Source organism: Neovison vison, chromosome 7, assembly GCF_020171115.1.
Source record: "Neovison vison isolate M4711 chromosome 7, ASM_NN_V1, whole genome shotgun sequence".
NCBI classification, from domain to species: Eukaryota; Metazoa; Chordata; class Mammalia; order Carnivora; family Mustelidae; genus Neogale; species Neogale vison.
In genome coordinates this window covers 164862499-164890196 of record NC_058097.1, presented here as the reverse complement: position 1 = coordinate 164890196, position 27698 = coordinate 164862499, and the positions used below count along the sequence as shown (strand labels likewise).

General features: G+C 49.2%; 1 protein-coding gene and 1 long non-coding RNA gene across 3 annotated transcripts in view; one reads left to right on the top strand and one right to left on the bottom strand.

Annotated features, from left to right (window-relative positions):
• LOC122912760 overlaps positions 1–1208 on the bottom strand; it is a 38525-nt gene extending 37317 nt beyond the window's left edge. The window contains exon 1 of the long non-coding RNA XR_006385673.1: positions 1130–1208. This is a non-coding gene — a long non-coding RNA (uncharacterized LOC122912760). The remainder of the gene's footprint in view (positions 1–1129) is intronic.
• Positions 1058–27698, top strand: part of ABCC8 (ATP binding cassette subfamily C member 8) — a 73498-nt gene continuing 46857 nt past the window's right edge. For both annotated transcript variants that reach the window (XM_044258915.1, XM_044258914.1), the window contains exons 1-8: positions 1058–1232; positions 2472–2613; positions 7235–7356; positions 11592–11758; positions 13437–13679; positions 14573–14761; positions 21754–21918; positions 24942–25097. In XM_044258915.1, the coding sequence (XP_044114850.1) occupies positions 1085–1232; positions 2472–2613; positions 7235–7356; positions 11592–11758; positions 13437–13679; positions 14573–14761; positions 21754–21918; positions 24942–25097 (1332 nt within the window). In that variant the 5' untranslated portion in view covers positions 1058–1084. The remainder of the gene's footprint in view (positions 1233–2471; positions 2614–7234; positions 7357–11591; positions 11759–13436; positions 13680–14572; positions 14762–21753; positions 21919–24941; positions 25098–27698) is intronic.

The following is a 27698-nucleotide window of genomic DNA, read 5'->3' as shown; positions in this document are numbered from 1 at the left end:
TGTTGGTATCAGATTAAGAATACATCTGAGGGTGACATTCTCTTTTTCCACCCCTCCCGGCTGCCTCCCATTGTTTTTCCTGGGTTTAATTCCATAAGTGCCTCTTTTTCAGCCTTGGGCAGGGACCCATTCTACCCATTCACCTGACAGTCGTTGGAACGTTCTTATGTATTACATGCATGCTTGAGGGAGACGGGTGGGGGTGGAAGAGGGGATCTGAGGAGTTGGGTTCAGTTATGCTTCCCCACTTGTTGGCGGTGAGACCTTGGGTCAGTACAAGTAACCTCCCTGAGCCTCACTGCCTCATCAGAAATGTGGGAGAAATTATAACCTGTACTTAGCAGGAGTGTTGAGAGATCCCCTTTGAGAAAGCGCTGGATACACCGTAAAGGACCTATGAGCGCCCCGCACGTGGGACCACTTTTGAAAAATATGCCAAGTGTTCCCCAAGGCAATGATCTTCACTGCTTTTCTTATCCATGTGGGGTGAGGGCTTGCCCCACCCCTACCCCCACTTGGACCCTCTGATCTAACTACGTCCATCCTTGCCAAGTCCAAGTGAGCCCACCTCTCAGCCCGAGGCGGTGAGCAGCTCGCACTCCCAATCCGAACGCCCCCACTCAGGAGCCCACTCGCACCCCTCCTCTGTCCACCCCCTCTCACGCAGACTTGAGCGTGCCCACCCACCCAGTCTGCCTCCCCTCTTTCCTCCAGCACACGCGCGCAACGGGGTACTCAAAGCGTCCTCAAGCACATCTGGGCGCGCGGACCGCCACAACTGGAACGCGGGGGCGGGGCCCGCGCGGCCGGGGCGCTCCGGCTCCTGGCTGCCGCCCCCCACCCATCACCTTCCAACCCCCCCCACCCCCACCCCCACCCCTGGGCCCGGCAGGTAGCGGAGCGAGGGCGGGGTGGGGGGGCGCGCAGCCCGAGCGCCGGCGGGGCGGGGCGGGGCTGCGGGGGGGGGCTGCGGGGGGGGGCGGGGGCCTGACTGCCGGGCCCAGCGCCGAGCGGCGAGGGACAGAGGCGCGGGAGGCGCGTGGAGCCAGCCGCAGCCGCAGCCAGAGCCCGAGCCCGCGCCGCCATGCCCTTGGCCTTCTGCGGCAGCGAGAACCACTCGGCCGCCTACCGGGTGGACAAGGGCGTCCTCAACAACGGTTGCTTCGTGGACGCTCTCAACGTGGTGCCGCATGTCTTCCTGCTCTTCATCACTTTCCCCATCCTCTTCATCGGTGAGCGCGCGGGGAGCGGCGGAGGAAGGGAGGGCACGGGAGCGGAGGGAGGAGGAGGAGGAGGCGCCGCGCGCGGCGCTGCTCTCTGCCCCCCTCCGAGCCGGCGACCGCCGCTCGCCTTCCTCCCAGAGTCCCCTCACTCGCACACCAGCCCATCCCCTCAACCCCGAAGGGCCCCTGAACCCACCAAACACAGCGGACGCTCCGGACCCAGGGAACCCCCAAGTTTGCTACCACAGAGCCAGAGCTGAAATGGAGAACCGGAAAAGCAGAGGTTTTTGTAGGATCTGGAAAGGTGGGGAGGTTCTCGGGCTGTACCCACCGTAGTGCTGGGTAGGGAGCCTGGACACCCTTCCCCCAAGGCACCCTCGCTGTCAGCCGCAGCTGGGCCCAAGGAGGAGAGCAGCCTGACCTCAGAAGCCAGGATGGAGGCCCTGCGAACCCCTGTGTTTCCCGGGGCTGAGCCAGACAGTGATGAGCAGCTTCTGAGGCCCCCTGGGGGGGTCCCACGGAGGGGGGTCCTGGACAAGGAGAGGTGGGAGCGAGGGACTTGGTCCCCTTCCTCTGCTACCCTACCTGGGTCAGCATCCCTGCCTGGAAGCCCTCTGCAAAGTTGGACGCTACTGTCAGGACCGTCCTGCAAGCCTCTTCAGTCTCACCTCTCTTTCAGACCTTGAATCTCCCAAGCTCGCTAGAGCTCTGTCAACTCCTATGGGTTCCCCGCCTCTGCAAAACTTGTTAATTCACTCTAATTAAGAGAAAAAAGAAAGAAAGAAAGAAAACACATTTTAAACATCATATACAACTTTGGGGAAGAAAGGAAAGATTGTCACAAAATTAAAAAGGAAAGGGTGCTGCACAGGCAGAGAGGCTGGTAGTTATTGACAAAGACAAAGTCAGAACTTGGAAGGAAGCAAATGTAACTTATGCTTATATGTGTATCAAAAATTGTACCAGCATTTACACTTCTGTTCTCAAACAAATGGTTCAGGGGCATGACGATTTGTCATATGCGAGGTCAGCACAGACAATGAGTATGTGCGAAGGTGGGCCTGCGTGGATCCAGGCTTCGTGCTGGGACATTTAGGTCTGGTGTACCAGACCCGGGCATTCTCATGCACAGGTGTACAAATGGATACCCTCCCCACTGAGGGCCCCGTACCTGAGCACCCTCCCAGGGTGCAGGCACCCCCCTCCTGCCAAGCCGGGCTTCCCACCTCTTCCTGCCTCTGTTTGCAGGATGGGGCAGTCAGAGCTCCAAAGTACACATCCACCATAGCACGTGGCTCCACTTCCCTGGGCACAACCTGCGTTGGATCTTGACCTTCATGCTGCTCTTCGTCCTGGTGTGTGAAATCGCGGAGGGCATCCTGTCCGATGGGTGAGTGTCTCAGGAGAGGGCATCTATCCCTGAGTGCTTCCTGGAAGGTCAGGGGAGACCCCAGCTCACCGACTTTCCATGAGGCAGTGACATTTGCTCCTAAATCCAGCCACCATTGATCTGATATCTCCGGTGTGCCAGGCTCTCTGTGCCAGGTGCTGGACACAGGTGAGACCCAGGCCCTGGCCTCAGTGTAGCAGGGGAGAGGGAATAGGGATCTCATGCTAAGACCCAGTGAAGCAGTCCTGCAGCCTATTAGAATGCCCCAACTCCTAGAGCTCCCTTCTTGGGAAGAATAAAGATCACTCTTGCCAAAGACATTTCCTTGGTTCCTAGTTGTTTTGAGGGTCCCAGATCCTCAGCCTGGGATGTGGGGTCCTCAAAGTCAGCATCCCCCACTGTCTCTAGCCTCATTCCCAAGGCTTCCCCTTACCTACCTTTCCTCCGGGCCTCACAGCACACTCTTCACACCCCTGCCACGACACAGATCATACTGTATTTAAAGTTTATGTCTGTTTACCAAACTGTCTCTCCCTGAGTGAGCAAGCCCTCAGAGTTGGGTTTAATTCATCTTTGTCGTCACGGCCCAAAGCACACAGCAAAGCTCCATAGACATTCACTGGCTCCATAAGAGCCCACGTGAAATCATGGTACAAGCAAGAATGCTGGGGGGAAGCAGGAAGGCAGGGCTGGTCATGTTCATGGTCTAGGGGGCTCCTGAGCTGAGTCTGAAGGGCTGAGGAGGGTTCTGGCAGCAGGGGAGTCCAGAGAGGGAGGGCCAAGGAGGCAGGAGGGAGAAGGAATAAAGGCACAGGGAGGAAAGCCGGTTGGGGTGGGAGCGGTGCATGGGGGCTGGAGCATGAAACACAGGCAGGGGAGTGATGGGGGCTGGCACTTGGAGATAGGGTTGGGGCATCTCTAGGAGTGTTTCGAATGCTGGGCTGTGTCTGGGTTGGATTTTGTCAGCCGTTTGGAACAGAAGGGGCATGTGGTCAGCACAGCACAGTGGGGCGGGGGTGGGGGTGGTTATCCTGGGCAGACTGGAGGCAGGGAGAGGCTGGAGGTAGAAGGGACACTTAGGAGGTGATTGCTGTCGTCTAGGTGAGAGATAACTGCAGCGGAAATGGTTTGTCAGCAGTCGGGGTGCGGAGGAGGAGACGAAGCCGCCCTCTCACAGAGGAAGGCTCAGTGACTGCCCGGGTGAGAGGGTAGTGGAGGGTGGCGTGCATTTGGCTCAAATATCAGAGGTCCCACCAGTCAGAACTGGAATCAGACTATGCCCAGATTCCTCTCCTGCCAGCTGGACAGCAGGGGGATGGGATCTCCCAGCCCAGACACAGGACCTCCCCCTCCCACCCCTCAGTGTCCCTGCACGCTGGCTCCAGCAGTAATCTCTGTGACAACGGCTTGCCGGCTTGCCGTGGGGATCCTCCTGCTTATCAAAGTCCCCCAGAACAGCAAGACCAGAATGCACACTGCCACTACAACTAGCAGGTGACAAGTCCACTTCCCACCCCTCCACCCATCTAGACACCCCTTCCAAAGCAGCACAAATGCTCAAAAGGAGAAGGATGCTTATGAGTTCTTAGACCAGAAATTCTCACTGGGTTATAGTTAGCAGGGTGGCAGAGAGGAAAACACCCCCATCTGTGGAGAAGGTAGACCTGGGTCATCTTCTGGGCTTCTAGGACCTTGGACTCAGCTTTTCTGGGCCTTACTTCTCTACCTGTGAAATGATCATCATCATCCCTGCCTTGCCCACAACACAGGGCCATGGAGGATGAAATTAGAGCACAGACGGGGTGCAGACATGGAATGGCAGAGCCCTGGGCAGAGAGTACTTTTCAAGAATGTAGGAGACTGGAATGAATCAGGTCAGGGACTCCCTTCTGTCTGCAGTCAGCAGCCCCTCCTGTGGGGGGCTGCTTCTGTATCCCATACCTCCCCCAGCTCAGTGCAAACTGGCATTCCCTCCCCAGCAGGCAGGTTGGCCCTTGAACTGGACACTTGTCACCTGCTCTTTGTTGGTCTTCATCTGTGGGGACACAACCCTGAGCAGGCAAGCATAAGGAAGGGACATAAGAAGGGAGCAGACAGGAGAAGAAACCATAGCTCCTGCCCTATGGCCCTCCCAGTCCACCCTGCCCTTGGTTTGCAGACCTACCTGGAAGTGTAGGGGCAGGAGGCAGTGGGGACTTGTTAAAGCAGTGGTCTTCAAACTCTAGTTTAGTTTAGGGTAAGCCTCATTTACTGGTTAATTAAGGCCTCTTAAAATTTGTAGGTTTTCCTCTCTTCCTTTGGGTATTATTTTTGTGTGATGCTCTGATTTTAGAACAACCAAAGCAGTACAAGTTAGAGAAGAAACACTTTTTTTTTTTTTTTTAGCAATGTAACTAGAATGTTTTCCTAGATCACCATACACTAGAAAAAGCCCATACCTAAGACTTTTACCTAACTTCTAACCTAATTTAGTGTATGTTATTCAGTAAAGCAGCCAAAGGCTATTTTGTTAAGTCATGTCATGAAATATTTATTTCTACTCTGGTTATTCTTCATCTTATTTAATTATACCAAGTGTTTATCACTTCTACCTCCTATTGCAAAAAATGAATTTATTCAGACTCATGATATAACATTTAAGATGTCACTTAAAAATGTGCGAGGGAGTATAGAGCTTTTCAAAAGCTTACTTCCAGGAGTACAAAGGCAGGGGTTTTCAAGATCCCTACACAGGGTATTGGCTTCTCTCAGTGACCCCATTAGTGACTGATTGCCTTGTACCTCCTGTAGAAGTCTTTTGCTGAGAATATCCACCAATTAAGGTTTAAAGAATATCAACATTTATGGACTCATCTAACAAGAATTTAGAGGTCCCCTCTCTAGTTGGTTTGGTGACTTAGTGATGTCAGCAGGGACCCAGCCTCTTCCCATCTTTGTGTGTGTCTGTCATATCTTTCCCCATGGTTGCAAGATGGCTGCCTAGTTCCAGGTGTCACTGAGGGAGGAAGGCAAGGAAGGGCAAAAGAGACATGCTCCCACATGCCACATCTTTATGCTGGATATCATCCTCTGCAGACTTTCCTTTGCATCTCACTGGCCAGAATTGAATTATATGGGCACCCTTAGACCAATCACTGGCAAAGGGGTGTGGCATTGCATGGCTGCTTGAGCCAATCACCATCATTCTCTAGGGCTGGGCACATTGCTGTTAGAAAAAAAACCTGTGGTTCTTCTAGCAAAGCAGAAGGGGAACATGTTATTTGATAAAGAATCCATAGTACCTCTACATCTATAGGCTAGTCCTACCAGACTACTTAGGGACCCCACATGGCTCTCTTCATGTCCTCCCTCCTTCTCTGTTGAACTCTTGTTCATCCTTCTAAGGCCAGCCTCCTCTCTGAAGTTTTCCTTAGTTGTCTACCTGCTCCTTGTGCTCTCAGCCTTCAGTCTATCGGCAGTATCACTCCTCCAGACAGCAGTTAGCTCTGAGCATGGTTGCCCCTCCCTAATGTCAGCTTCTTGAGGGATGCTCAAGGGCAAGGAGGCTAGGCATCCTGGATAGAAGAAGCAGTGCAAGCAGGGGCATCACTCAGGCAGGAGATTGGAGGGAGCCTTCTGGGAGTGGAGGGGGGTCCCAAAATGGCTTCAGCAGGAAGGGCAGGCTATGCGATGCTGAAAAAGTGGCTTGAGGCCATATCACTGGATTCCTCTGGTCCCAGGCTGAGCAATGTGAGTTTTGCTTTCTGTAGGAGGGAGCCATGGAAGGGCACAGTCAGGCCACTTACGGGGAGATTCCTCAGACATCAGGCGTGGGGAAGCCTGATGTCTGAGAGAACCCGTCCCTACAGATCTTGTTACCAGACTAGAGCCCCTACCCACCACAGAGGCCTCTGGGAGCTACACTGGGGAGGGGATAAGCTGGTATTGGCCTCCATCACCATCCCCAGGGAGGAAACGAAAGCAATGACCTTGGGCTTGTTACTTAGCATCTCCATGGCTCCATTTCCTCAACTGTAAAATGAGGAGACTAAGAGTACCAGCTTCATGGGATTTCATGAAGATTAAGTGAGTTCATACACATCACATGCTTAGAACAGTGCCCGGCACGGGGTAAATGCTCAATAAATATTGACTACCAGTGTCGTTGTTACAGTGTGTGGGGCAGGGTGCAACGCTCATTTACACTGTTCATGGGAAGTGGGGCTGTCCCTGAGAGAGTTGTGGTGGGTAGTCCTCTGTACCGCCCAGGGGACCCCAGGGACAGGAACCCAGCTTTGTTCACTCCCAGAGAGGGGTTTCCAGGTTGGGAGGCTCTGCAGCTGTGCCCTCCAAGGCCAGCTTCCCCATGTTGGGTTCTGTAAGTATGAACCCAGGGAGAGAAGGCCATGAGTTCCAGAGTCTGGACACTGAGCCCTGATAGCATCATCGTATGGACTCCTGGACCCCTAACTAGTGGGCAGTTTTGGGATATGTTTGGGCTGGGCAGAGCTGCCAATATAAGGAGCAGAGCTGTGCATATGAGCCTATTGTATGCTGAGCCCAAAGCGCAGGGCTGGGCTGCTCTACTGGGGCACTTGGCACATTTATCTCCAATCTCTCTCTCTCTCTCCCCCCATCTCAGGGTGACCGAATCCCGCCATCTCCACCTATACATGCCAGCTGGGATGGCGTTCATGGCCGCTGTCACGTCCGTGGTCTACTATCACAACATCGAGACCTCCAACTTCCCCAAGCTGCTGATAGGTAGGGGAGCAGGAGGGGTGGGAGAGGGATAGTTACCCCATTCCTTCCTCCAGATATTGTTTACTGAGCACTTACTATGTGTCAGGCGTTAGATAGTTAGAGGTTCAGAAATGGAGAAAATAAATTCCCTGCCTCCTGGTGGGAGGAGACCGGCAAGCTGAGATAGTGAATAAACAAATAGGTAGGAAAGATGTCATGAAGAAAATTAAGCCGGGCAAGGGTTTGAGAGTGATGGCAATGTTACGGTCTATCGAGGGTGGTCAGGAAAGATCTCTGGTAAGAGTGAGCATGCATATATTTGAGGGAAGAATTTTCCATGCTTTGGAACGGCAAGTGCAAAGAAAGGCCTTCTGGTAGGGACAAATTTGGCAAATAGGCCAGTGTGGGCAAAGCCAAGGAAGGGGAGGGATGATGGTAGGAGATGAAGTCAGGGACCAGGAGAGGAAGAGGGAAGACTCTTAGGCTCTGGGTCTGAGTACTTGGGTAGTTGATGGTATTAATAATGGACATGACAAGGGAGCATGGGTCGGGGTTTGGGGAACTGGCAAGGGTGGGGGCGGGTTAGGACATGTTGAGTTTCAGACAACCAACTCAAGCATCAAGTGGGCAGTTAGAGAAATGAGTCAGGCATTCGGAGGAGGTCAGAACTGGAGATATACATTCAGGGGTCAGGGGCTTATAGGTGGCATCTAAAGCTTGAGCCTGGCTGAGGTCACCTGGAGAGACAAGAGAAAGACCCCAGGACTGGAGCCTGCAGTTCGTGAACACTTAGAAAGATTCAAGAAGGAGTGCCTGATTAGACCTGACATCATGTAGCTGGGATCCTGGGCAGAAACAACAGCAATGAATGTTGATATTTACTGAGCATGTACTGTGTGCCAGGCTTGGTGCTAAGCTCCTCAAAGGCCTTATCTCACTTGGTCTCCACAGTCTCCTTATTGGTGTCGTTGCTCTCCCCATTCTACAGATGTGGACACTGAGCTTAGAGAGGTGACAAGTAGCAACAGCCAACACTCATCTAACACTTGCTATGTGTCAGGCGTGCCCCTAAGCATTTTACGTCTCTTAACGCATTTAATCCTTACAACAACACTATGAGGTCACACCACTATTACGTCCCCTTTACGCAACAGGAAGTTGAGATCCAGAGGTTAAGTGATTTACACTAGTCTGCCCAACCAGTCAAGGGGCAGAGACAGGTTTCGATCCCAGGGCCCAGGCAGGCTCCTAACCACTTCTGAGACTGTGTGTCTAAGGGTCTTCAGACTGCTTGGGCCAAAGGTATAAATTTGGAGGTCCGCCTCTATGTTTGGCTCCGTCTGCATGTCTAAGGTCAGGGCTGTACATCTGGCTGTAGCCTGTGGTCAGACTGTGTATCATTAAGTCAGGCTATGATTTTTAGGAGTCATAACATCTAATTGACGTCTGGAGTCTGGAACACTCTGTGCTCGGCCAGACACAGCACGGTGGCATGGGCAGGTGGAGGGTATTTCCCCAACTAATCGCAGCTCTGCCTTCCCCGGTAAGGTTGGAGCCGGGTTCCACCAGGATCATCTGGGCATCCCCCTGCTTGGGTGACACTATGAAAGTGTGGCTGGGGAACTAGGGAGCAGCAAGTTGAGAGAGAGAGATGATAGGTACAGACATCAGAGAGCCTCTCCTGAAGCTTCTGAGGCAGCTCCTCCTCTGTAGAGAACCTCTTATTCACCCCAGGGCCTGACTGACCAGTGCCCCTAGAAACATCCTGTCTGGGCATCTGGCAAGTTCATTTTCTCATTCTCTGGAAAGTACGTAATGTTCTTTCTTTAAAGCACAAATTACCCCCATAGATGGACCATTCTTTCTCCAAAGAATAAGGACTAACTTCCTCCATTCCCCTTTGTCAGAGCTGTGCTCTGCAGAGCCAGAAATTCTAGAACAGGTCAAAGCAGAGATGATGAACCCTATGAGCTGCAAGGATTAAGGCACCGAGAAGACTTCTGTCTGTCACAGTTCCGGAGTCACACAGAAAGGTGTACCCTGATGTGGCTTACATTGTCCCACAAAATAACCTTGGTCCTGAGGTCCCAGATGAGATCAAGGAAATGTTCTGTGAAAAAGTCACATTTGAGCTGGGAACTGAAGGATAGTGGGGGACAAACTGGGAGAAGGGAGAGGAGAGTGTTGTAGTCAGAAGGAACAGCATGAGCAAAGGCCCTGAGGCAGGAGAAGCCTATTAGGAAATCTGGAAGAAAACTTGGGTCTCTTCCACCTTTTGGCTGTTGTGAATAATGCTGTTAGGGACATGAGTGCATGAGTTCATATTTGATCAGATTTATTTCTCCAGAAGCTAGACTGGAGGCTGTCAAGAGGGAAAGTGGGGAATTCAAGGAGAGACAAGATGGCGGTCCCCAGGTGATATGATGGTGACACAGCTATCCCAGGTGTTTAGGAAGTAAAGGAGACAGAACTTGGTAATAGATGGGATGTGGAGAAGGGGAGGGAAGACACAGAGGTAAGGGGAATTCAGAGCCTGAACCTTGCCAGCAACCCCTATGTCATACTGCTGTCCTTTTCTGCTTTTCTCTCAGTCTCTTGGTGCTCTCAGTCAAACACTAAGCTTTGGCTGAGGGCTGCTATGTCTGATACTGAGGAAATAACCCTGGGGCTTAGTCCGTCCACCACTAATTTCCTGTGTGACCTTGGACATGACACCTAGCCTCTGTGCATCTCATTTTCTCTACCTGGAGAGGAATAATATCTCCCTGCCTTTGTCACAGAGTTGTTATGAACAGGAAATCAAACCACATCTGTTGGGATCTATGTGGGGCATATTTTCAAGTCTGGGGCCCCATAGGTGACCCTCATGAAGACCAAAGAGGTTCTGACGCTGGGGTTCTGACACTTGAGTGTAGGTGTGAAGGTAGCATGATGGCCTCCAGCTGTGGGATCCTTGTGACCTGGGGACCACATCAAGCTGAGGGGAATATTGTCCCAGTCCTGGGCCAGAGGTGGGCAGCGCACAGAAAACAGATGCTTCTGCCCTCTTTCCTAATGCCCTCACCCAGGGACCCGAGACAGAGTGCATTTGTCCCTCCCTGGGCAAGTACACACCTTGGCGTAGTTCTTAACCCAGACCTAGGCTGGGGCAGACCCCAGCTTTGGTCTCCAAGAGACGCCGTGCATTCATGTACCGGGCCCACCTGTGGATGGAGGGCAGGGTAAAAGGGTCTCCTCTGTGGTCCCACTAGAGAGGAGCTCTAGGGCATTCAGGCTGACCTCGTCTGCATATAGCTGTAGGAAGCGAGGGGGAAAGAGCTGCCCACACTATTGTGTCTCCTAAAGGGGAGCTAGTTATCGCTGCTTTCTCCTGTTGCCAGTGAGCAGTGGTTTAGCAGGTGGTGGTGGTGAGAATTTGGAGATTAGTTTCTGACGTTTATGGTCCCAGGTGTGAAATCTGGAGACAATAACAGTATTAACAGCTGATGTCCAAAGAGCACCCACTGTGTGCCAAATGCTTTCCATACATTCCTCATAACAACTTTTGAGGGAGTACTATTATTATCCCCATTTTATGCGTGAAGAGACTGAGGCCAGGTTGGGTTAAAGGACATATGCGCAGTCAACAGCTGTTGAAGTACAGGATCTGAGCCCGGGTATATCTGGCTGCAGGGCCCAGCTCTAACCGCTAGACACACTATGCACACAGAACTGTGACTGACTTGTTTGTACCCCCAGCCCCTTGGGCTCCGTGAGGAGCATCGTCATGCTGTTGTGGGCTCTGGCCTGGGCACACTCAAGCTTTCAGGGAGCTTGGGCAGGTCACACCCTCTTTGGGGTCCCAGTTGTCTCATCTATAAAATGAAAGAGCAGATTGAAGAATCTTTAAGATCGTTCCACCTTGGAAATCCCACAAGCAAACCATTACAGGATGGAGCCACCGGCCATGGGCACTGGGGGCAGCCCAGCCTGGTTCTAGCACTTGTCTGGGCAGGTCCCTGAGCCTGGCTTCCTTCGTCTGCCCAGTCGGGGAGTTGGCAGCTCTCCCCTCACGAGTTGATTGTGAGGAATAAGTGAGATAGTACTTTAAGTGCTCACGTGGCACAGCACCCACAACTTAGTAAACCAAGAAAATAATTTATTAATTACTGTGAAGAGAAATTTGGCAGACTTACAAAACAGCTTGACTTACCAGATTGTTAACATTTTGAGCGTACCCATCTTGAACAGTTTAATGCATGTGCTCTTGCCCGCAGCCCTCCTGGTCTACTGGACCTTGGCCTTCATCACCAAAACCATCAAGTTTGTCAAGTTCTATGACCACTCCATCAGCTTCTCACAGCTGCGGTTCTGCCTCACTGGGTTGCTGGTGGTCCTCTATGGGATGCTGCTCCTGGTGGAGGTCAATGTCATCAGGGTGAGGGTAAGTGGGCCACTGCGGGGCCACCCCAACACCCACCTCAGCATACACGGGGGCCAGGGTGGTACTTCCGATCAGTGTCCTGTCCCTGGGTGTGGGGCCCCCACCCTGCTTCTTAGCCGAGCCCTAGAAGGAGCCAGCCTCTTTTAGCAGGCCCCAAACGGAAGTTGAGACCCGTGGGAGAGGTTCAAGAGGAATATTCCTTCTGGTCTAGCTGCCCTCTACCCCAAGCTCCTAGAGCTAATGGAAATGACAGAAGTGTTAGGCAAGGTTGAAAGATTCTAGGTTTAATCCCATAGAGAGGGAAAAGGGCTTTGAGTGCTGGCCTTCTGAGCTCTGCTCTTATTGTTGTTGTTATTGTCTTGGGGGAGGGGAGTTATTTTAATGTGTTCATATAGTTACTCATATACCTGAATGACTGAATGTGGCTGCTTACGTGTGTTTTGTCTTGTTTCATTATCATTTTTGTTTACCCCCTTTCCGTCTCTCCTCATCCCTATTCTACACTCCCCAGGCATTTCCCTCCCCAGGTAACCCCGATTAGCAACCTCATATGTACCCTTCCACTCTTGGTTTTATTAATAGAATACCATATGTTTGTATCTATTTAAGGTTCTTTTTTCTCAACACATGTAAGAGTAAAGGTTTCTCCTCTCAGTATTAATTTTATAACAGTAGGATCATATTATACACAGTTTCTACATCTTGTTTTTCTCACCCAGCAGATATCTCTTAGGACTCCCTTCAAGTCTGGTACGGCTAATTTAGTTTTCTTAATGGCTGCATAATATTCCGTCATGTAGATGAGCAATAATTTCTTCAGCCATTACCCAATTGATGGGCCTTCAGTTCACTGCCAAGTTTCTGCCTTCACAAATTATGGTGTATTAAACAGATTTATATCTTTATGTATCAGTGCTTTTATTTTTGTGGGAGAGATTCCAAGGAGTGGAGTTGCTAGTTCAAATGAACTGTGTGTTTTAAATTTCAATCAGTGCTGCAGATCGCCTTCCAGAAAGACTATAATCTACCAGCAATGAATAAGAAAACCCTCTCCCTGCCTCCAGTGAGCAATGGGCCAGCCCCATTTAGGTGATGAGTATGAAGTACTACTTGAATTTGCATTTCTCTGACACCCCTGTTTTAGTTGGTGATGTACAGGGCACAAAGGCCACTAACTACATTCCCTGCCTCATCTGACCCTCACAGCACCCCAGGGATGCAACTACTGCCCACTTTTTAGACAAAGAAACATTTTAAATGAGAATTTGTCCAAAGACACCTGGATAATAAGTGGAGGAGGCAGGATTTGAGCCAAGGTTTGCATGACTGCATGTTCTGCAAACCCAGCATGAAACATGTTCATGTCCTCAGATCTGGGATCCATGGGATGGTATCTGGAGATTTCTGCTCTTCCCCAATCCAACTTCAACTCAACCCAACCCAAATCAAGTGGATTCAGAGTAGACCTCAAGGAAGAGTTACAAGTTAGGAGGCCCCTAGCCCTGGTACCCAACAGGTGTGGAGTGATCCTTCTCCTGCGAATAAGCAAGAGATGGCCCCATATGTTAGAGGTCAGGGTCAAGGATGGGATGTCAGAACCCCAAGTCTTTTCTGGGGCAAAGTGGAGAGGGGTGAGAAGTTGCATTTACCTGTCTCTGGTGACCCATGTGCCCCACAGAGATATATCTTCTTCAAGTCACCAAGGGAGGTGAAGCCCCCTGAGGACCTACAGGACTTGGGGGTACGCTTCCTGCAGCCCTTCGTGAACCTGCTGTCCAAAGGCACCTACTGGTGGATGAATGCTTTTATCAAGACTGCTCATAAGAAGCCCATTGATCTCCGAGCCATTGGGAAGCTGCCCATTGCCATGAGGGCCCTCACCAACTACCGGCGGCTCTGTGAGGCCTTCGACACCCAAGCGGTCAGTGGGGACCCTGCCACACCATCCATTCCCCTCCCTCCAGGTTAGAGTTGGGGACATACTGATGGGGACCTCAGAAGGCATCCGGTCAAACCCCCAGTAGGGCCCACTGAGGGGAAGAGGCTTGCCCTAAGTCACACAGTGAATCAGGACACGTCCAGAAGATTCATAGGACAGTCACAGCTGAAACAGCCCTTGCAGTTTAGGTCATCTGAACAAACACCCTTATTGTCCAGATGGGGAAACTGAGGCCTCAAGAAGGGAAGTGACCCCACTGAATTCCCTCATGTCCTATGTTCTTCTTTCTAGAGCTCAGTGACTAGAAAGGTGGGAATTTTCAACCATTTTAAAGGGTGGGATTTAGTGGCCCAATACTTCCAAGAGTTCTAGAAGCTGAACAAGGCCGGGGTCTCCCTAACTCACTGCCATGGAAATGGAGGCCCCAAGAAAGGCCGTGACCTGCCCAGAGCTAGACAACAGCTGATAGGTGGCGGAGCCAGTCTCCTAATGCCCAGGCCCGTGTTCCTTCACTGCCTCTGCACTAGCATGGTGGGGAGACATGAGGCAGACGCAGTCACAGGTGGTGATGAATGAGCTGGCCACGTGCCACTTCTTCATTGCAGTGCTGTGCTCATCACATTGTGCTGACCAGCTGTGTGACCTTGATGGTGAACCTGGCCTCAGTTTCCCCATCTGGACCATGCTCATGTTGATAGGGCCTACCTAACTGTGCACTTGGCGACTCAGTGATTTCCTGGGGTTCACCTGTTTGCAACAAGTGTGGCCACTGGGTTTCCCCAGGCAGCAGGAGCCAGGGACTTCCTGGGAGGCTGGGCCTGGCGGTGAACGGGCCCTTGGCCGCTCTGACCTGGCCGTGGGTTCTCTCTGGGCAGCAGAAGGACTCGCAGAGCACGCAGGGGGCCCGGGCCATCTGGCAGGCGCTCTGCCACGCCTTTGGGAGACGCCTGGTCCTGAGCAGCACTTTTCGCATCTTGGCTGACCTTCTGGGATTCGCCGGGCCACTGTGCATCTTCGGGATCGTGGACCACCTTGGGAAGGAGAACAGCGTCTCCCAGCCCAAGGTAGGCCACCCCAAGGGGAGAGCAGAGCACCCTTTGGGAGATTTTTCCCTTGTACTCGAGAATGGGCAAGAGGTCAACCGGCTGCCCTGAATCAGCTCCCCACACTCGCACAAATCCCTTGGCGATATCTCCTTCTAGAAGATGCTCTGCATCCGGTTAACAGAAATGCCAGGAGGCAAGCTGGTGCCCCAGCAAGATTTATGGCTCCCTCCTCTCCTCACCATGCCATCACTGCCATGACATCTCTCCCAGGCATTAGTCGTTCAGAAAGTTGTAGGATGTGCATTCGTTTACCAGCGCCTAGGGCTTCTCGGATTTGCTGGATATGTTGTCTTTCGTTTACATCATCCTTATGGACTCAGACAACTTCTCACGATCTGTCTTATGTAGTTCTACATATTCTGGCATCCAAGGTCCCACAGGTGCTTCTTGGAGGCTGCTGTCAGGGCAAGGGGACCCTCCGTGGGTTTCTTCCCCCAGTTTCAGATTTCACTCAAAGCTGCCCCAGTTTTATGAATATATTGGACTCTTCCATTAAAAATTCTTTGACAAAAGGATTCCATGGCTTAAAATCACTTGACTCATTGGACTAGATAATCTCTAATGGCCTTTGCAGCTTTAAGATGCTCCAGACTGAAATCTGTTGGACCAAAGAGGCAGTAACCTTTCTGGGGGTTTCTCTTCCCTGCTTGGGGCCATAGCCTGCACTCTGGGGTTGGGGGCTGAGGACTTAAATCCTTCATCTGTTTTTTTGCCGCCACTTAGATTTAGCTGGTCACAAAATGGAAAACTCACCTCTAACAAGACTCGGAGTTTTATTTTCCCAGCGGGAATATCATTACCAACTTTTAACCACACACAGTCCAAAAATGTTGCCGAGAATTGCTGATTGGGGATCGTAATGATTCATGACACTCCCTTGCGTCCTGCTATTCCTCTTACTGGCTCTAGGACCGCTGAGAGCATTTAACCCTCAGGAGGTTTATATTAATTTTTCCCAGGGGAATAATTAACTGAGCACTTTTGGTCAGGAATATGAGGCACACCAAGTATGTTTGCCTGATTTATTCAGCAAACATCCATTGAACCCTACTGTGTGCCAGGCCTGGGTTGGGCTGTGGGAATCCAGAGGCCATGGCGATGATGGGCCTGTTAACTACAATAACAGCCACGTGCTGACCATTAACACATGCCTGGATGCTTGTGGGAGTTACTGAGATGCTGTCTCCTTTCATGCCTAGCACAGCCTTTTAGGGTCAGTCCTTTTATTTTATTTATTTATTTATTTGGTAATAGTTATTGGGATATTATTCACATACCATACAACTCATGAGGTAGGTATTTTATCCCCATTTTACAGATGAGGGACTTGAGGCGCAGAGAGGTTCAGTAACTTTCCCTAGGGTTTTTCAGCTGTTGTGTGACAGACTCGGGATCTGAATCCAAGTCTCTTCCACTCCAGAGTGTGGGCGCTTAGAACTGTCGTGCTAAATGGACTTACTATTATCAAGCTATCACTTCTGGCTCCAAGGATTGTGAAATCCAATGGAGGAGAGAATTCTAAACACAAGATTTTTCGACTTTGTGTTCAACACTGCTGCTAGGGGGTATATAGAGGGAACTGTGGGAAGAGGGAGGGACTAACTCAGCGGGTGGTCATGGACAGCTTCATAAAGGGCCAAGTACTGGCATGGGGTCTTCACATAGGAGTAAGAGTTAGCCAGGCTCAGACGGGCAGACTTCTAGTTCAACAGGAACATGAGGACTCTTCTTGCTTATTTAGACCGTGGTGGCTTTTGAGGCCTTTGTAGCTTTCGAGCCTCTGAACTGTACTTGGACCAAAAAGAGAGAGGAAAGGGCAAGTTCTCTTGTCTACAAGAGTGTCACCTTCAGTTCTAATTTGACTGTAAAGGACTCCAGAATATTCTACATGGACAATCCCACAGCAGCAAGAGCCCACTGTTACTCTGAGGAAGGAAGCGACACTAGTCAGAGCCCTTCTCAGCTTGTTCATGTCATTGTCTTCTTCCTACGGTTCCCAAAACACTGGTGGGGTTCTCCTAGAGAGAACTCCGAGGCAAGATGCGCCACAGAGGCCGGGAGAACAACACTTCGAATTGTGGTTCATCTGAACATCTCTCTTTTTTTTTCTCTCTATTTATATACCAACCCTGGGATTTATTGCCCTCTCAATGGAATGCTCTTGTCCAGGTTCTTTGTCAGTGCATAAATCCCCGAGATAGATGGCCCTTACCTCGGAGGCAGCAGGCCTTATCAGATCTAATATTTGTTTCCTGCAGCCCAAATGCAATCAGCAAATTACAGACATCGAAACGAGAGATGAAAATAAATATAAGTCTCCAGTGTCAGCAACAGAGAATCCTCAGTCGTGTGGTTGCCTGCCATATGGCTCAATTCTCATTTAGGCTTCTGGCTCCAGAAAATGGGGAAAGGAGTCATTTACTGAGGTCATCTGGTTCATCCCCCTGCCTCCCAGCAGCTCCCACCCAAAGAGACAGGTGCCGTTCTGGTGCTTATGAACCTACGAGAAAGCTCTCCATGCACAACCCTCTCTGTGAGAAGGCCCTTCTTTCAGCTCAGCCTCCTTCCACGCTGTGGCAGGCTGCACAGTGGGGCGCCATTGTTTACTTCATTGTCAGTAGCCGTCCTGTCCTCTCTTCCCTTTCCAGGACACTCACAGTTGGCAAGAATCACACTGCCCTTGGCATCCGCGAGGACAAACATTATTTCTTCTTTAATTCCACGCTCCTGTCCCCTCTGCCACTCTCCAGGGAAAGCTGGGACCCAGGCTGGGAGCAGCCCACGACCTCTGTCTCTCCGGCCCCCTCTCCCGCCTAACCCCTACCCACAATCTGTCACTTGCCAGGGCTGTCAGTGATCTGGCTGCAGGGCCAGGGAGCTGGGTTCATAAAGAACGGCCAAACCCTGCTCAAGGCTGTCAGCTGGGCAGAGAAAGAGCAGTACGGGTTTGGTCTGAGTGCCAAAGCTTCCAAAAGCCTAACTTCAGAGGGGAAATGTGTGTGGGTTCGTGAGTGTATAAGTGTTCGTTCTGAATGAGTTCTCCCAGGAACTATTTGTAATTCGGTGTATATGTCCTTCTATTTGTCCTGTGTCTCTCGGTATCTTTTTCCGTGTGTGTCTGTGTCTTCATTTGGATACACGTATTTGTAGCTATCACTGTGGGTGACTCTGTGAATTAATATGCTTTTCTGTGACTTCGTGATGTCAGTGTGTGGGTTGGTCTCTTCATGACAGTCCCACCCAGCTGCTCTGGCTTGGTGTGCCTCCCTCCCGTCATCTCACTAGCCCGTCTCAGCCCCCGGGACTCACTTTAGACATCACCTTCTCCAAGGAAGACTCCCTCTGGTTGGATTAGATGCTCCTCCTTTGTGCTCCCGTAATACCCTGTGCTTGCACCATCGAACACCCCTTGTCTCTTTCCCAACTTGACCTGAATCCCCTAAGACAGGAACCGCATTACCGGACCTCCCCGTGCCCAGAACCCAGTTCCATGCCTGACACGTAGGGAGCACAGGAGACATAATTATTCAGGGAATCATACAGAAGTTAGCACCTACTGTGTGTATATGCTTAATAGGTATTTTTATCTCCATTGTTACACCAAATTCTCACAATAATTCTCTGGGTAGAAACCTTTCATGGCCTCATTTTACAGTGAGGAAACTGAGGCTCAGGGAGATTGAGGTACTTACATAAGGACACAGTGGCTAATATAGAATGAGTCAGGACTCAAACTCAGATATGGTTAACCTCTAAGTCCAGGCTCGAAACCACCTTGTTAAATGGTTGTGAATGGAAGGGTGGGTCTGTTGGTCCATGAATGGTCAAAGACGGTTGTCATTGTTTTTTTCCCAGGGCCTTCCAGGGCGGGGACCAATGTGTTATTAACCTTCTGACTCCTGCCCACATAAGAAGCAAAAGCCCACATGATCCCTGTCCACTAAGCTCTAGAGAACAAGGAAAGGGGCCATTTCCAGTCATACCTCTGGCCAGGCAAGGACAGTGGGAGTCAGAACAGTAGCATCACGAGTCCTAGGTTCTAGTCCTACCTGTGCAAATGAATCGGCTTAACTACAAATGGGGAATTGTATAACTTATAGAGAAAGTAGATGAGAGAAGATCATATGCATTGATTAATTTAACGTATGTATCGAGCACTACTTGGGAAACCCCCGGAAACAAACACAGTTTCTTCCCTGAGAGCTTGTGAAAGTGTGAGACTGGGGCTGATCTTCTGAAGCATTTAACTGCCACCAGATGTCCAGTTGTAGGTCCTCGGCCTTTTCTCTCCAGCCTTCAAGGTGTTGGGCAATGTCCGTGCCTTCACACCCATTTAAAGCTTCCCAGAGCCTGCCTTCCTTGGGCAAGAACCCGGGTCTCTTTGGCTAGTCTAGTACCCACTTTTTTTCTTTTCTTTTTTTTTTTTTTTTTAAGATTTTATTTTTTTATTTGACAGAGAGACAGCGAGATCAGGAACATAAGAGGGGGAGTGGGAGAGGGAAAGCAGGCTTCCCATCATGCAGGGAGCCTCATGTGGGGGCTCGATCCCAGGACCCTGGGATCATGACCTGAGCCTTAACCACTAGAGCAGAGGCTTAACCACTGGAGCCACCAGGCATCCCTGGTGCCCACTTCTTAATAAAAACTTAGCTATTCTGGGCTCCATCTCCTTTAAGCTGTCTCTTTGAAGAGAGTCCCAATAACATCTTAATGACTTAGACCTGCAGGGAGATTTTCATCTTAAGAGGCCACAAGAAGTTGATCCAAAGAAATACAGTTTCTGACCCAATGGTATGTGTGTTGTCGGGGGAAGAGGTCAAGGTTTTTCCTTTAAAGCTGCAAAAAAGGAATTAGTTACTTTGCTAAAAACATACAAATAATGAGTGTATTTAACATATACCGCCATACTCTAATCAACGTCTGTCTTCAGGTGACTTTTCGAGTCCTCATTCTCCAGCCCGTGTGTTTTCTGATCATTGTGAGACAGCACATGCGTGGCATTCCATGCTGCTTTGTGGCGGTCACTGTTCCCATGAGCATCAGAAAATACTCCCCGCCATGCCCTATGGGTGTGCGTGGCATTGACTTCTCACCTCTCCCCCTGCTGTACCCCAGATATAGAACACCTTCATTTCCTGACGCTAAATGGTTTCCTTTAGGGCAAGCTCCCAGGAGGGACTCTGTTGCTTTAACACGGTGCACTCTATTCTCCAGAGCTGGGTGTCTATGGAAGATGGTAGAACCTAAGACTGCCGAAGTGTGTTAAATAGGACGAGGTCTTCCCAAGGCCATGTGCCTTCCTCTTTGACCCAGAACCAGCCACATGGCCATGGGTCTGTCCCCTACAATCTTATAGCTGACAACAGGAAACTCGAGGTCAAGAGGCCAGGTGAGGCTTAGGTCATGAATCTAGGGATGTTTTTGGCATCACATAGGTTCGTGTTCATGTTCATGTGTTCTGCCTTATCAGCATGTGACCTCGAGCCAGCCACGTCATCATGCTGAAACTCCATTTCCTTGTACATAAAATTAGGCCCATAATGGTATTCTCATTGGTGTATTGTAAGGATGGAGTTCTGCACCTGAGAAATACTGTGTCCTGTCCCTTGCTTCCCTGTAAGGTCAGGTCTCAACCCCCGCAGCCCAATTTTAAGGTCCATTTGGCTGCTTCCAATCCACCCCTCCCCCACCCCACCCCCACACACGCACACGATCTCCTCCTCCCTTCTCCCTCTGCCTTTCCTCTGGTACTTTTGCAAATGAGCCAGAGTCGGGAACTTCAGGCCTTGGTGGGCCTTCCTCTAGGAGGCTTTAATGGTCCCTCTGTGTCTGCTTCCTGCTGTCCCCAAAAGGAAAAGTCTCCTGTCTCACAGAGCCACGGAGAGCTATTTGTAAGTTCCAGGAAGCAGTGAGTGCTGGTTGAGCAGGCCCAGTTGAACCAAGAAGCAAGGTCTTTACTACCATCCAAAAGCCCTGTGTCCATGATCCAGGAATTTCTGACTCTATGAAAGACTCCTCTTGGCCTTCTGACCCCTTGGACCTGATCCTGGCCAGAGACGTGCCCTCAGACTCCTTCTCATCACTTTGTTCCCACCACCCTTCACCCTGCAGCAGCTCCCACACCCCGCAAATAGCTTTCAGAGTTCAGGGCAGAGTCTCAGGAAGGGGAGAGTGCTGTCTTCATGGAAACATGCATGTGGTTCTGCTGGGGAGCAAAGGACTTAATCAGGATCAAAGTTTTCCTGGGAGCTGTTGATGCTGAATTTGGAAACAGACATGCTGTTGTTTTCTGGTATCTTTAGCAACAGAGTCAAAACGTTTGGGTTTCTTCCCAGTGCTTATCATCTGAGATCTTGTTGGAGGTGTAGCAAGAGGACAATTTAAAAGGAGGACCTGGAAGCCCAGAAGGCTGAGGGGGCTTCTGAAATCTCAATCCATCATAGGTGATGAGTTTCCACCTCACCTGGGAGCACTAAATTTTCCCCACTGGACTTTTCTCTCCAGAAATTTCTACAGGGCTGGCTGTAGGACAAGACCTCAGCTCATTCTGGATTTTTCTGTAACAGAGAGCACACATTGTGGGATTTGTTCGAGCAGTCCTGGTTTTGGCTGTTCTGTGAGTCACTCTGTTTATTCTCATTCCATTCAGAGTGAGCTCCTCTGGGCCTGGTAGCCACACAGCTGAGAGTCATATTTATGGGCACGAGGATAGAACTGGGCCACACTCTGTTCCCCTAAGTAGGATGATGAAGAGGATGTAGGCAACCCTCCCTGTGGCTAGAAGGAAGTTTAGCTGGATTTATCAGTCTGATTTTGTCCTTATACACAGCTGCACAGGCTTTGCAAGCATGGAGGGTCCTGCAGTAATGGGCACCGTAGCACAGTAGCGGGTATTAATGGCGACCATTTTTCTGACGGTGACAGCCATCTCCAAATTCTCTTTCAAACAGATACAATTTCTCGGGGTTTACTTTGTCTCATCCCAAGAGTTCCTTGCTAATGCCTACGTCCTAGCCGTGCTTCTGTTCCTCGCCCTCCTACTCCAAAGGACATTTCTGCAAGCATCCTACTATGTCGCCATTGAAACTGGAATTAACTTGAGAGGAGCAATACAGGTACTTGGCTAATGATGTTTTCACTTCGCAGTAAAAGCCACATTATTCATTCTCTCAGGCACTCGAGAATGATTCTGCGGTGAGTTAATTTTTTGTTGTTGCCCTTCAGCAGTGCTTCGAAACAATAACTGTTGACAAAGCTGCATAGGAGAGTGGAAAGTGCCTTGGGCTGGACTTAGCAAGTGTAGGAAGTCCAGTGCTGGTTCTGCCTGGCACTGGGTCTGCAGTGTCACCGGCTTGGCCTTGAGTGAGACAGACATCCCTGAGGGGTCATCTCACTCTTTCCTGCTGAAAGTACATGCAGACTCAGAGTCCTCCAGATTCTGTTCCAGGGGTCTGTCACCTGTCTTCTTTGGTTGCAAATAAATAAATAAGAAACAAGGTTGACATACTAGAACTAGATAGTCTTGAATATTGATTTGAGCTCTTAAATCTTGGATCCTAACCAAAGAGATTTTTCTGGCCCGGTAAGTCCCTTGGGTCTAGGTCCTTGCTCATGCTCCCTGTGGTTTCCTTCTCAGACTGGGTTGAAAGGATGATCAAAATCAGGAGGAACTCAGGGCACTTTTAAGCAAGGTGGTGATAAGAGTTGTCTAAGCTCTAGTGTTTTCTTTAGAATTTTGGTTCTGCTGTTGGGATGAGGACACTCAGTGTGACAGTGGTTTAAATAGCATGAAAGGTTTTTCACACTGAGTCAGGGCTGGTGTGGCAGCAACATGTTCATTAGAGACCTTGGCTCATTCTGGAATGTTTCTTTCACGTGACTTTTGTCTTATGGCTGAAGGTGACTATTGGTATCGTCACTATTGGGCCTATACTTAAACTAGCAAGAGAAGAAAGGTGGGGCAACAGGAGGAAACGCTGCCTTCTTTTAAAATCATAACAGAGACATTGTGCATATTCTCTCCCAACTGATGAGAAATTGGCCACAGGGCCACAGCTAGAGAGGCTAGAAAGTGTGGTCTTTATTCTTGACAGCCATGTATGTCCTGCTAGAAAATCTTCTTGGGAAAAGGAGAGAATGGATCCTGGGGGACAACTAGTTGATTCCGCCATACCCAGAAAATCTTATGAAGTCAATAGGACACTCAGAAGTTGTGACTAAACCCAAAGACACCTCATACTTCAGGAAAGAAATGTTCCTCAGAATTATTAACACCAGCCGATCCTTTGGGAACCAGGATCAGAAGCTTTACAGAAAATGGACTGAGAGGAGAAGGAATGGGCTGGGCTGGGTCCAAACTCTGGTCATCCTACTATAGTCCTTGTGAATGGTGAATTGTGTAGTGCACAGCCTGTGTAGCTGTACATGGCCACACTGCCCATCTCCAGTGGTTTTCCCTGAGAAAACAGTCATTTCTTCAGGGATGTCATCATGTGAGAATGGGGGCAAGAGCCCAGGAAATCTAAGACCCTCTGAGATTCACGGGGGCTCAGAGCTAGGAGGAACCAAGTTATTCCTCACTTCAGAAAACCTCTCTGAAAGGTTTTCTGTCCAGCTTTTGCACAGACCCTTCCATTGACTGACAGGGACATACCACCATAGACGACAGTGAGTTTTATAGTCAAACAGTTTGTAATTAAGTCTTTCTCTTTTTATGTCATAAATTTTACTCTGCCCCAGTATTTTCCAATTATATTAAAAGAGCCAAAAATGGGTTTTAAATGTATTAGCATGTAATTGTTTTTATCAAACTGTCTAAATCCAGGAGAGCTAAATTCATATGCTGCGAAAAGAAAATGCTGGCATTGATTATGGAAACAAATTAGAAAAACAAACCTTTTTTTCAGAAATTTACATAAAATTATAGATGAGAGTACGTATCTTCATGTTTTTGAGAATAACCACAGTTTTTACATGAACGTTATTAAGCAAAATTCTTGTAATAGATATATAATTTTTTATATACACCAGATATTAGTAAGATGCATATTTCTGGTCTTTACTGAATAATGCTTTCTTTGATAGAATACTCTATGTTCCTACTTCACTAAAACTAGGTTTATTATTATTCTTTCAAGACTGATTTCACATAACCCGGGCTGTACATAGATCTGTCAAAAAATGTCACTGCCACTACCTTAAATTTTACCCCTGGTGTATATAAACTCCCCAAAAAACGTAAATAGATTCATGCTTTAAGCAAATCTGACCATCAAAAAAGCCTGGGTCTCAAAAAAGATGAATTAAAAGAGCTGGGAATCCACCTTATAATGAATGCACAATAGAATTTCATTTAAAAGCAGGCATCCCCAGGGCACTGAAGATAGGAATGCGTTTTTCCTTGTTTAAGAGCACACAGCCTGAAAATCGCCATCTTTCTAGGAGGCATGATTACTGTGCACAAAGAGCTTTTAGGTTCAGAGCTCCCCCACTACCATGGCTACTCCCATCCTCCCTGGAGAGACAGAAAAAAGTGCTCAGGGTAGCTGGACTCCCGATGGTGGGGGGTGCTGGTCGACACTTGGATGTCTTGTCTCACTTAAGATCTTCCCAGGCTGACCGCCTGTTTTGTTTCAAGGCTCAATTAAGACAGGACTTGGCTTTGGAGCATACCCCTCCCCCGGTTGAAGACAGCCACATTAATACAGACAACTGCGCCATTCTATCATGTTTATGGCTCTGAAGGGTGTTCTCCACTGGCCTCTGGCAAATCAAGAATACAGCTGGACATGAAGATCTGCTTTTAAGATTTAAGAGCTAATTAAGTCCTGTCCCCAAGGGTGAGGTCTTGCTTTGCCGGGGAAGTAGCTGGCCATGCTGTCGTGGATTCCTCATTTGAATGCTGCCCTTCTGACTTGCTTGATCTATAATCAAAGCCCTTTACCTCTCTGAGCCTTAGTTACCTCATGTGTGAAACTGGAACACTAATTTTCCAATTGGTGCCCACTTACAGAGCTGCTCTGGGGCTCCATGGGGAGATGGGCGAGAAGGTACTGGTATGTTGTAGACACATGGCATCTGGGAGAGGGATTAGGGTGACGATGATGACAGATGTGAAGCACTCCACTCTCGTTTCCAGACCAAGATTTACAACAAAATTATGCACCTGTCCACCTCCAACCTGTCCATGGGAGAAATGACAGCCGCGCAGATCTGCAATCTGGTTGCCATCGACACCAACCAGCTCATGTGGTTTTTCTTCTTGTGCCCAAACCTCTGGGCTATGCCAGTACAGGTAAGGGATGTGTGTCTGCGGTGGGGGTGAAGGGCACAAAGTTGGAATCTTCTGGTACATGCCCAGTGACTAGGAGCTCGCCATCTTCCATTCCATGTTGGCCTGCACCTTCCACCCCCCTGGAGTCTCCATGGGCTGTACCCCTGGCTCCCTAAACTGTCTTACACTCAGCGATTGATCTAGCCATCCCTCTTGTCATTAAGGCTTTAAAAAAATTATACATTAATCCTATGTGGAACACTTTTGCAGACCTTAAAAGTTATGCTGCAGCAAAGTACTTATAATTACATCGAAAAACGTTCCTGATGTATATTTAAGCCAAAAAAGTTACAGAATAGTATATGCAGTGAGCTTCACACTGGATTGGAATGTATGTATATATACATATTTGCACAGACACACACAGAAAAGAGAACTAGAAGGCCACATGGTGGGATTATGGTGATTTTTATTTTCTTTGTGCATTTCTAAATGATCCAATAAGCGTGTATTGTTTTTGAAGATCAAAATCATGATTATTTCTAAAGCTGGACAACCTTTGGGGCTGGCTCTGAAGGAGGTGTGTTCTCCTTCAATGATCATAGGCAAATCCTCAGCATGGCTTACCTGACCCCTGGCCTGGTCTCTCATCTGGAGCTTCTACCATAGAACCCATGCTTCCCTCTGGTGCTCAGACCAGAAGTACAAATCCCAGAGCGCCTGCAGGCTCCATAGAGACTGCCTCATGGAGAGGATGGTGTCTGGACTATGGTAAAACAGGTTGACTCACATACTTACCCTGCCTGAGCCTCAGTTTCCTCATCTATGAAATGGACATGATTCCTACCCTTTAGAGTTGCTATGAGGATTCAGTTAGGTGATCTAAGTAAAGCGCCAGGCAGAGCACCTGGCACAGAGTGGTCACTAAGTAAATATCAGATCCCTTGAAATTGCACACTTTGATGTGAGTGAGGACTTTATTGGTCCAGAGTCTGTTGTTCCTTGGAGCGCAAATTCCATAAGCCTTCATCTCAACTGATTTTTATTGGACTTTCTTATCTATAAAGCTTATATTTGAAAGACATTAAGGGAAAATAGAAGGAGAGGCTTGCACAGGGAGTCGGGCAGGCATCTTGATGGGGAGATAGGGCAGGGAATCTGATGGTCCTTTTTATGGGGACAGCCCTCTATGCCATCCCCATTACCACTTACCCATGCCTTCACCCTTGCCCACCCCCCCTTCTCTGCCGGGTGGATCAGTGACTACAGAAGCTACAGAAGGGCCTAGAGAGCCTCATCTAATACAGTTACTGGCCTTTTGTCCACAAGAACACTTTCTGTTGTGTCCCCTTAAACCAACTCCTTTGAAGGGGCTTGTCCACCAAACCCACTGTATTGTCATCATTACTATTACTTACAATGTTTATAGCACACACATCATTGCTAGCAATACTAACTAATACTAATAACCCTTGCTCCAGCCTTTCTTACGCAGTTAACCCTCCCAACATCGGGACATGGTAGTTTTATCTCCATGAATCACTTATCTTTGCTTATTTATCATGAAGTAGCACTTAGTTTTCCATTTTTAATTCCTTTTTTTTTTTCTTTTAAAGATCTTATTTATTTATTTGACAGAGAGAGATCACAAGCAGGCAGAGAAGCAGGCAGAGAGAGAGGAATGGAAGCAGGCTCCCCGCTGAGCAGAGAGCCCAATGCGGGACTCGATCCCAGGACCCCGAGATCACGACCTGAGCTGAAGGCAGAGGCTTAACCCAGTGAGCCACCCAGGTGCCCCCATTTTTAATTCCTTAAAGGCTCTACCTTTGCCACTGAGCAGAGCTTTCAGCAGCCCTCAAGACCAAGTGTTTCCACCCAGAGTTGACACAGTAACTTCGACCTGGTCAGGATGCTCTGTGCAGCCTGGCTGCCCACAGGTCACCTGGCTTGTAAGAATATTAAAACCAGCTCAGGAGCCCCACTGCTTTATCCCCAAGGCACTCCTTGATTTCTAATTTTTTTTTTAGTCACATATGCTTTTTTAAATTAAGATATAATTCACCCATTTAGAGTGTGTAATTCAGTGGGTTTTAGTGCATTTGGACCTGTACAAACATCATCACAATTTTTAAACAATTTCTATCACCCCAGAAGGAAACCGTGCCCCTGGCACTCACTCTTCATCCCCTCCCACAGACCTAGGCAACCTCTGATCTTCACATACTTCTGAAAAAGCTAATGAAACCTTCTCGGAAAAACCAATGTGCATTCACACACTTTGCCTACAATTTCAGGTGCTTTGCTGGCCACCTGAAGCTTATGAACACGATGTTAAGGAATTCGGCAAGAGTGGGGACTTCTTTGAGTCCTCATCCCGCGTGTGCTCAGGGCCTGGGGAGGTTGGACCACACAGTGAGCCCGTAGAACACTAGTCCCAGGTTATCTCCTTTCTGTGGTTGCCTAGTGACAGATTTCCCACCAGGCCTATTTATTTGTTTGTAAGAAGAGGCTTGCCACCTGGTCTTGATCTCTAACCAGGTATCATTCTAGGTATATATATTCATTTAATTTTCATTGCAGTCCTGCTAAGTGGAATTAAAATCCCCATTTTAGGGGCACCTG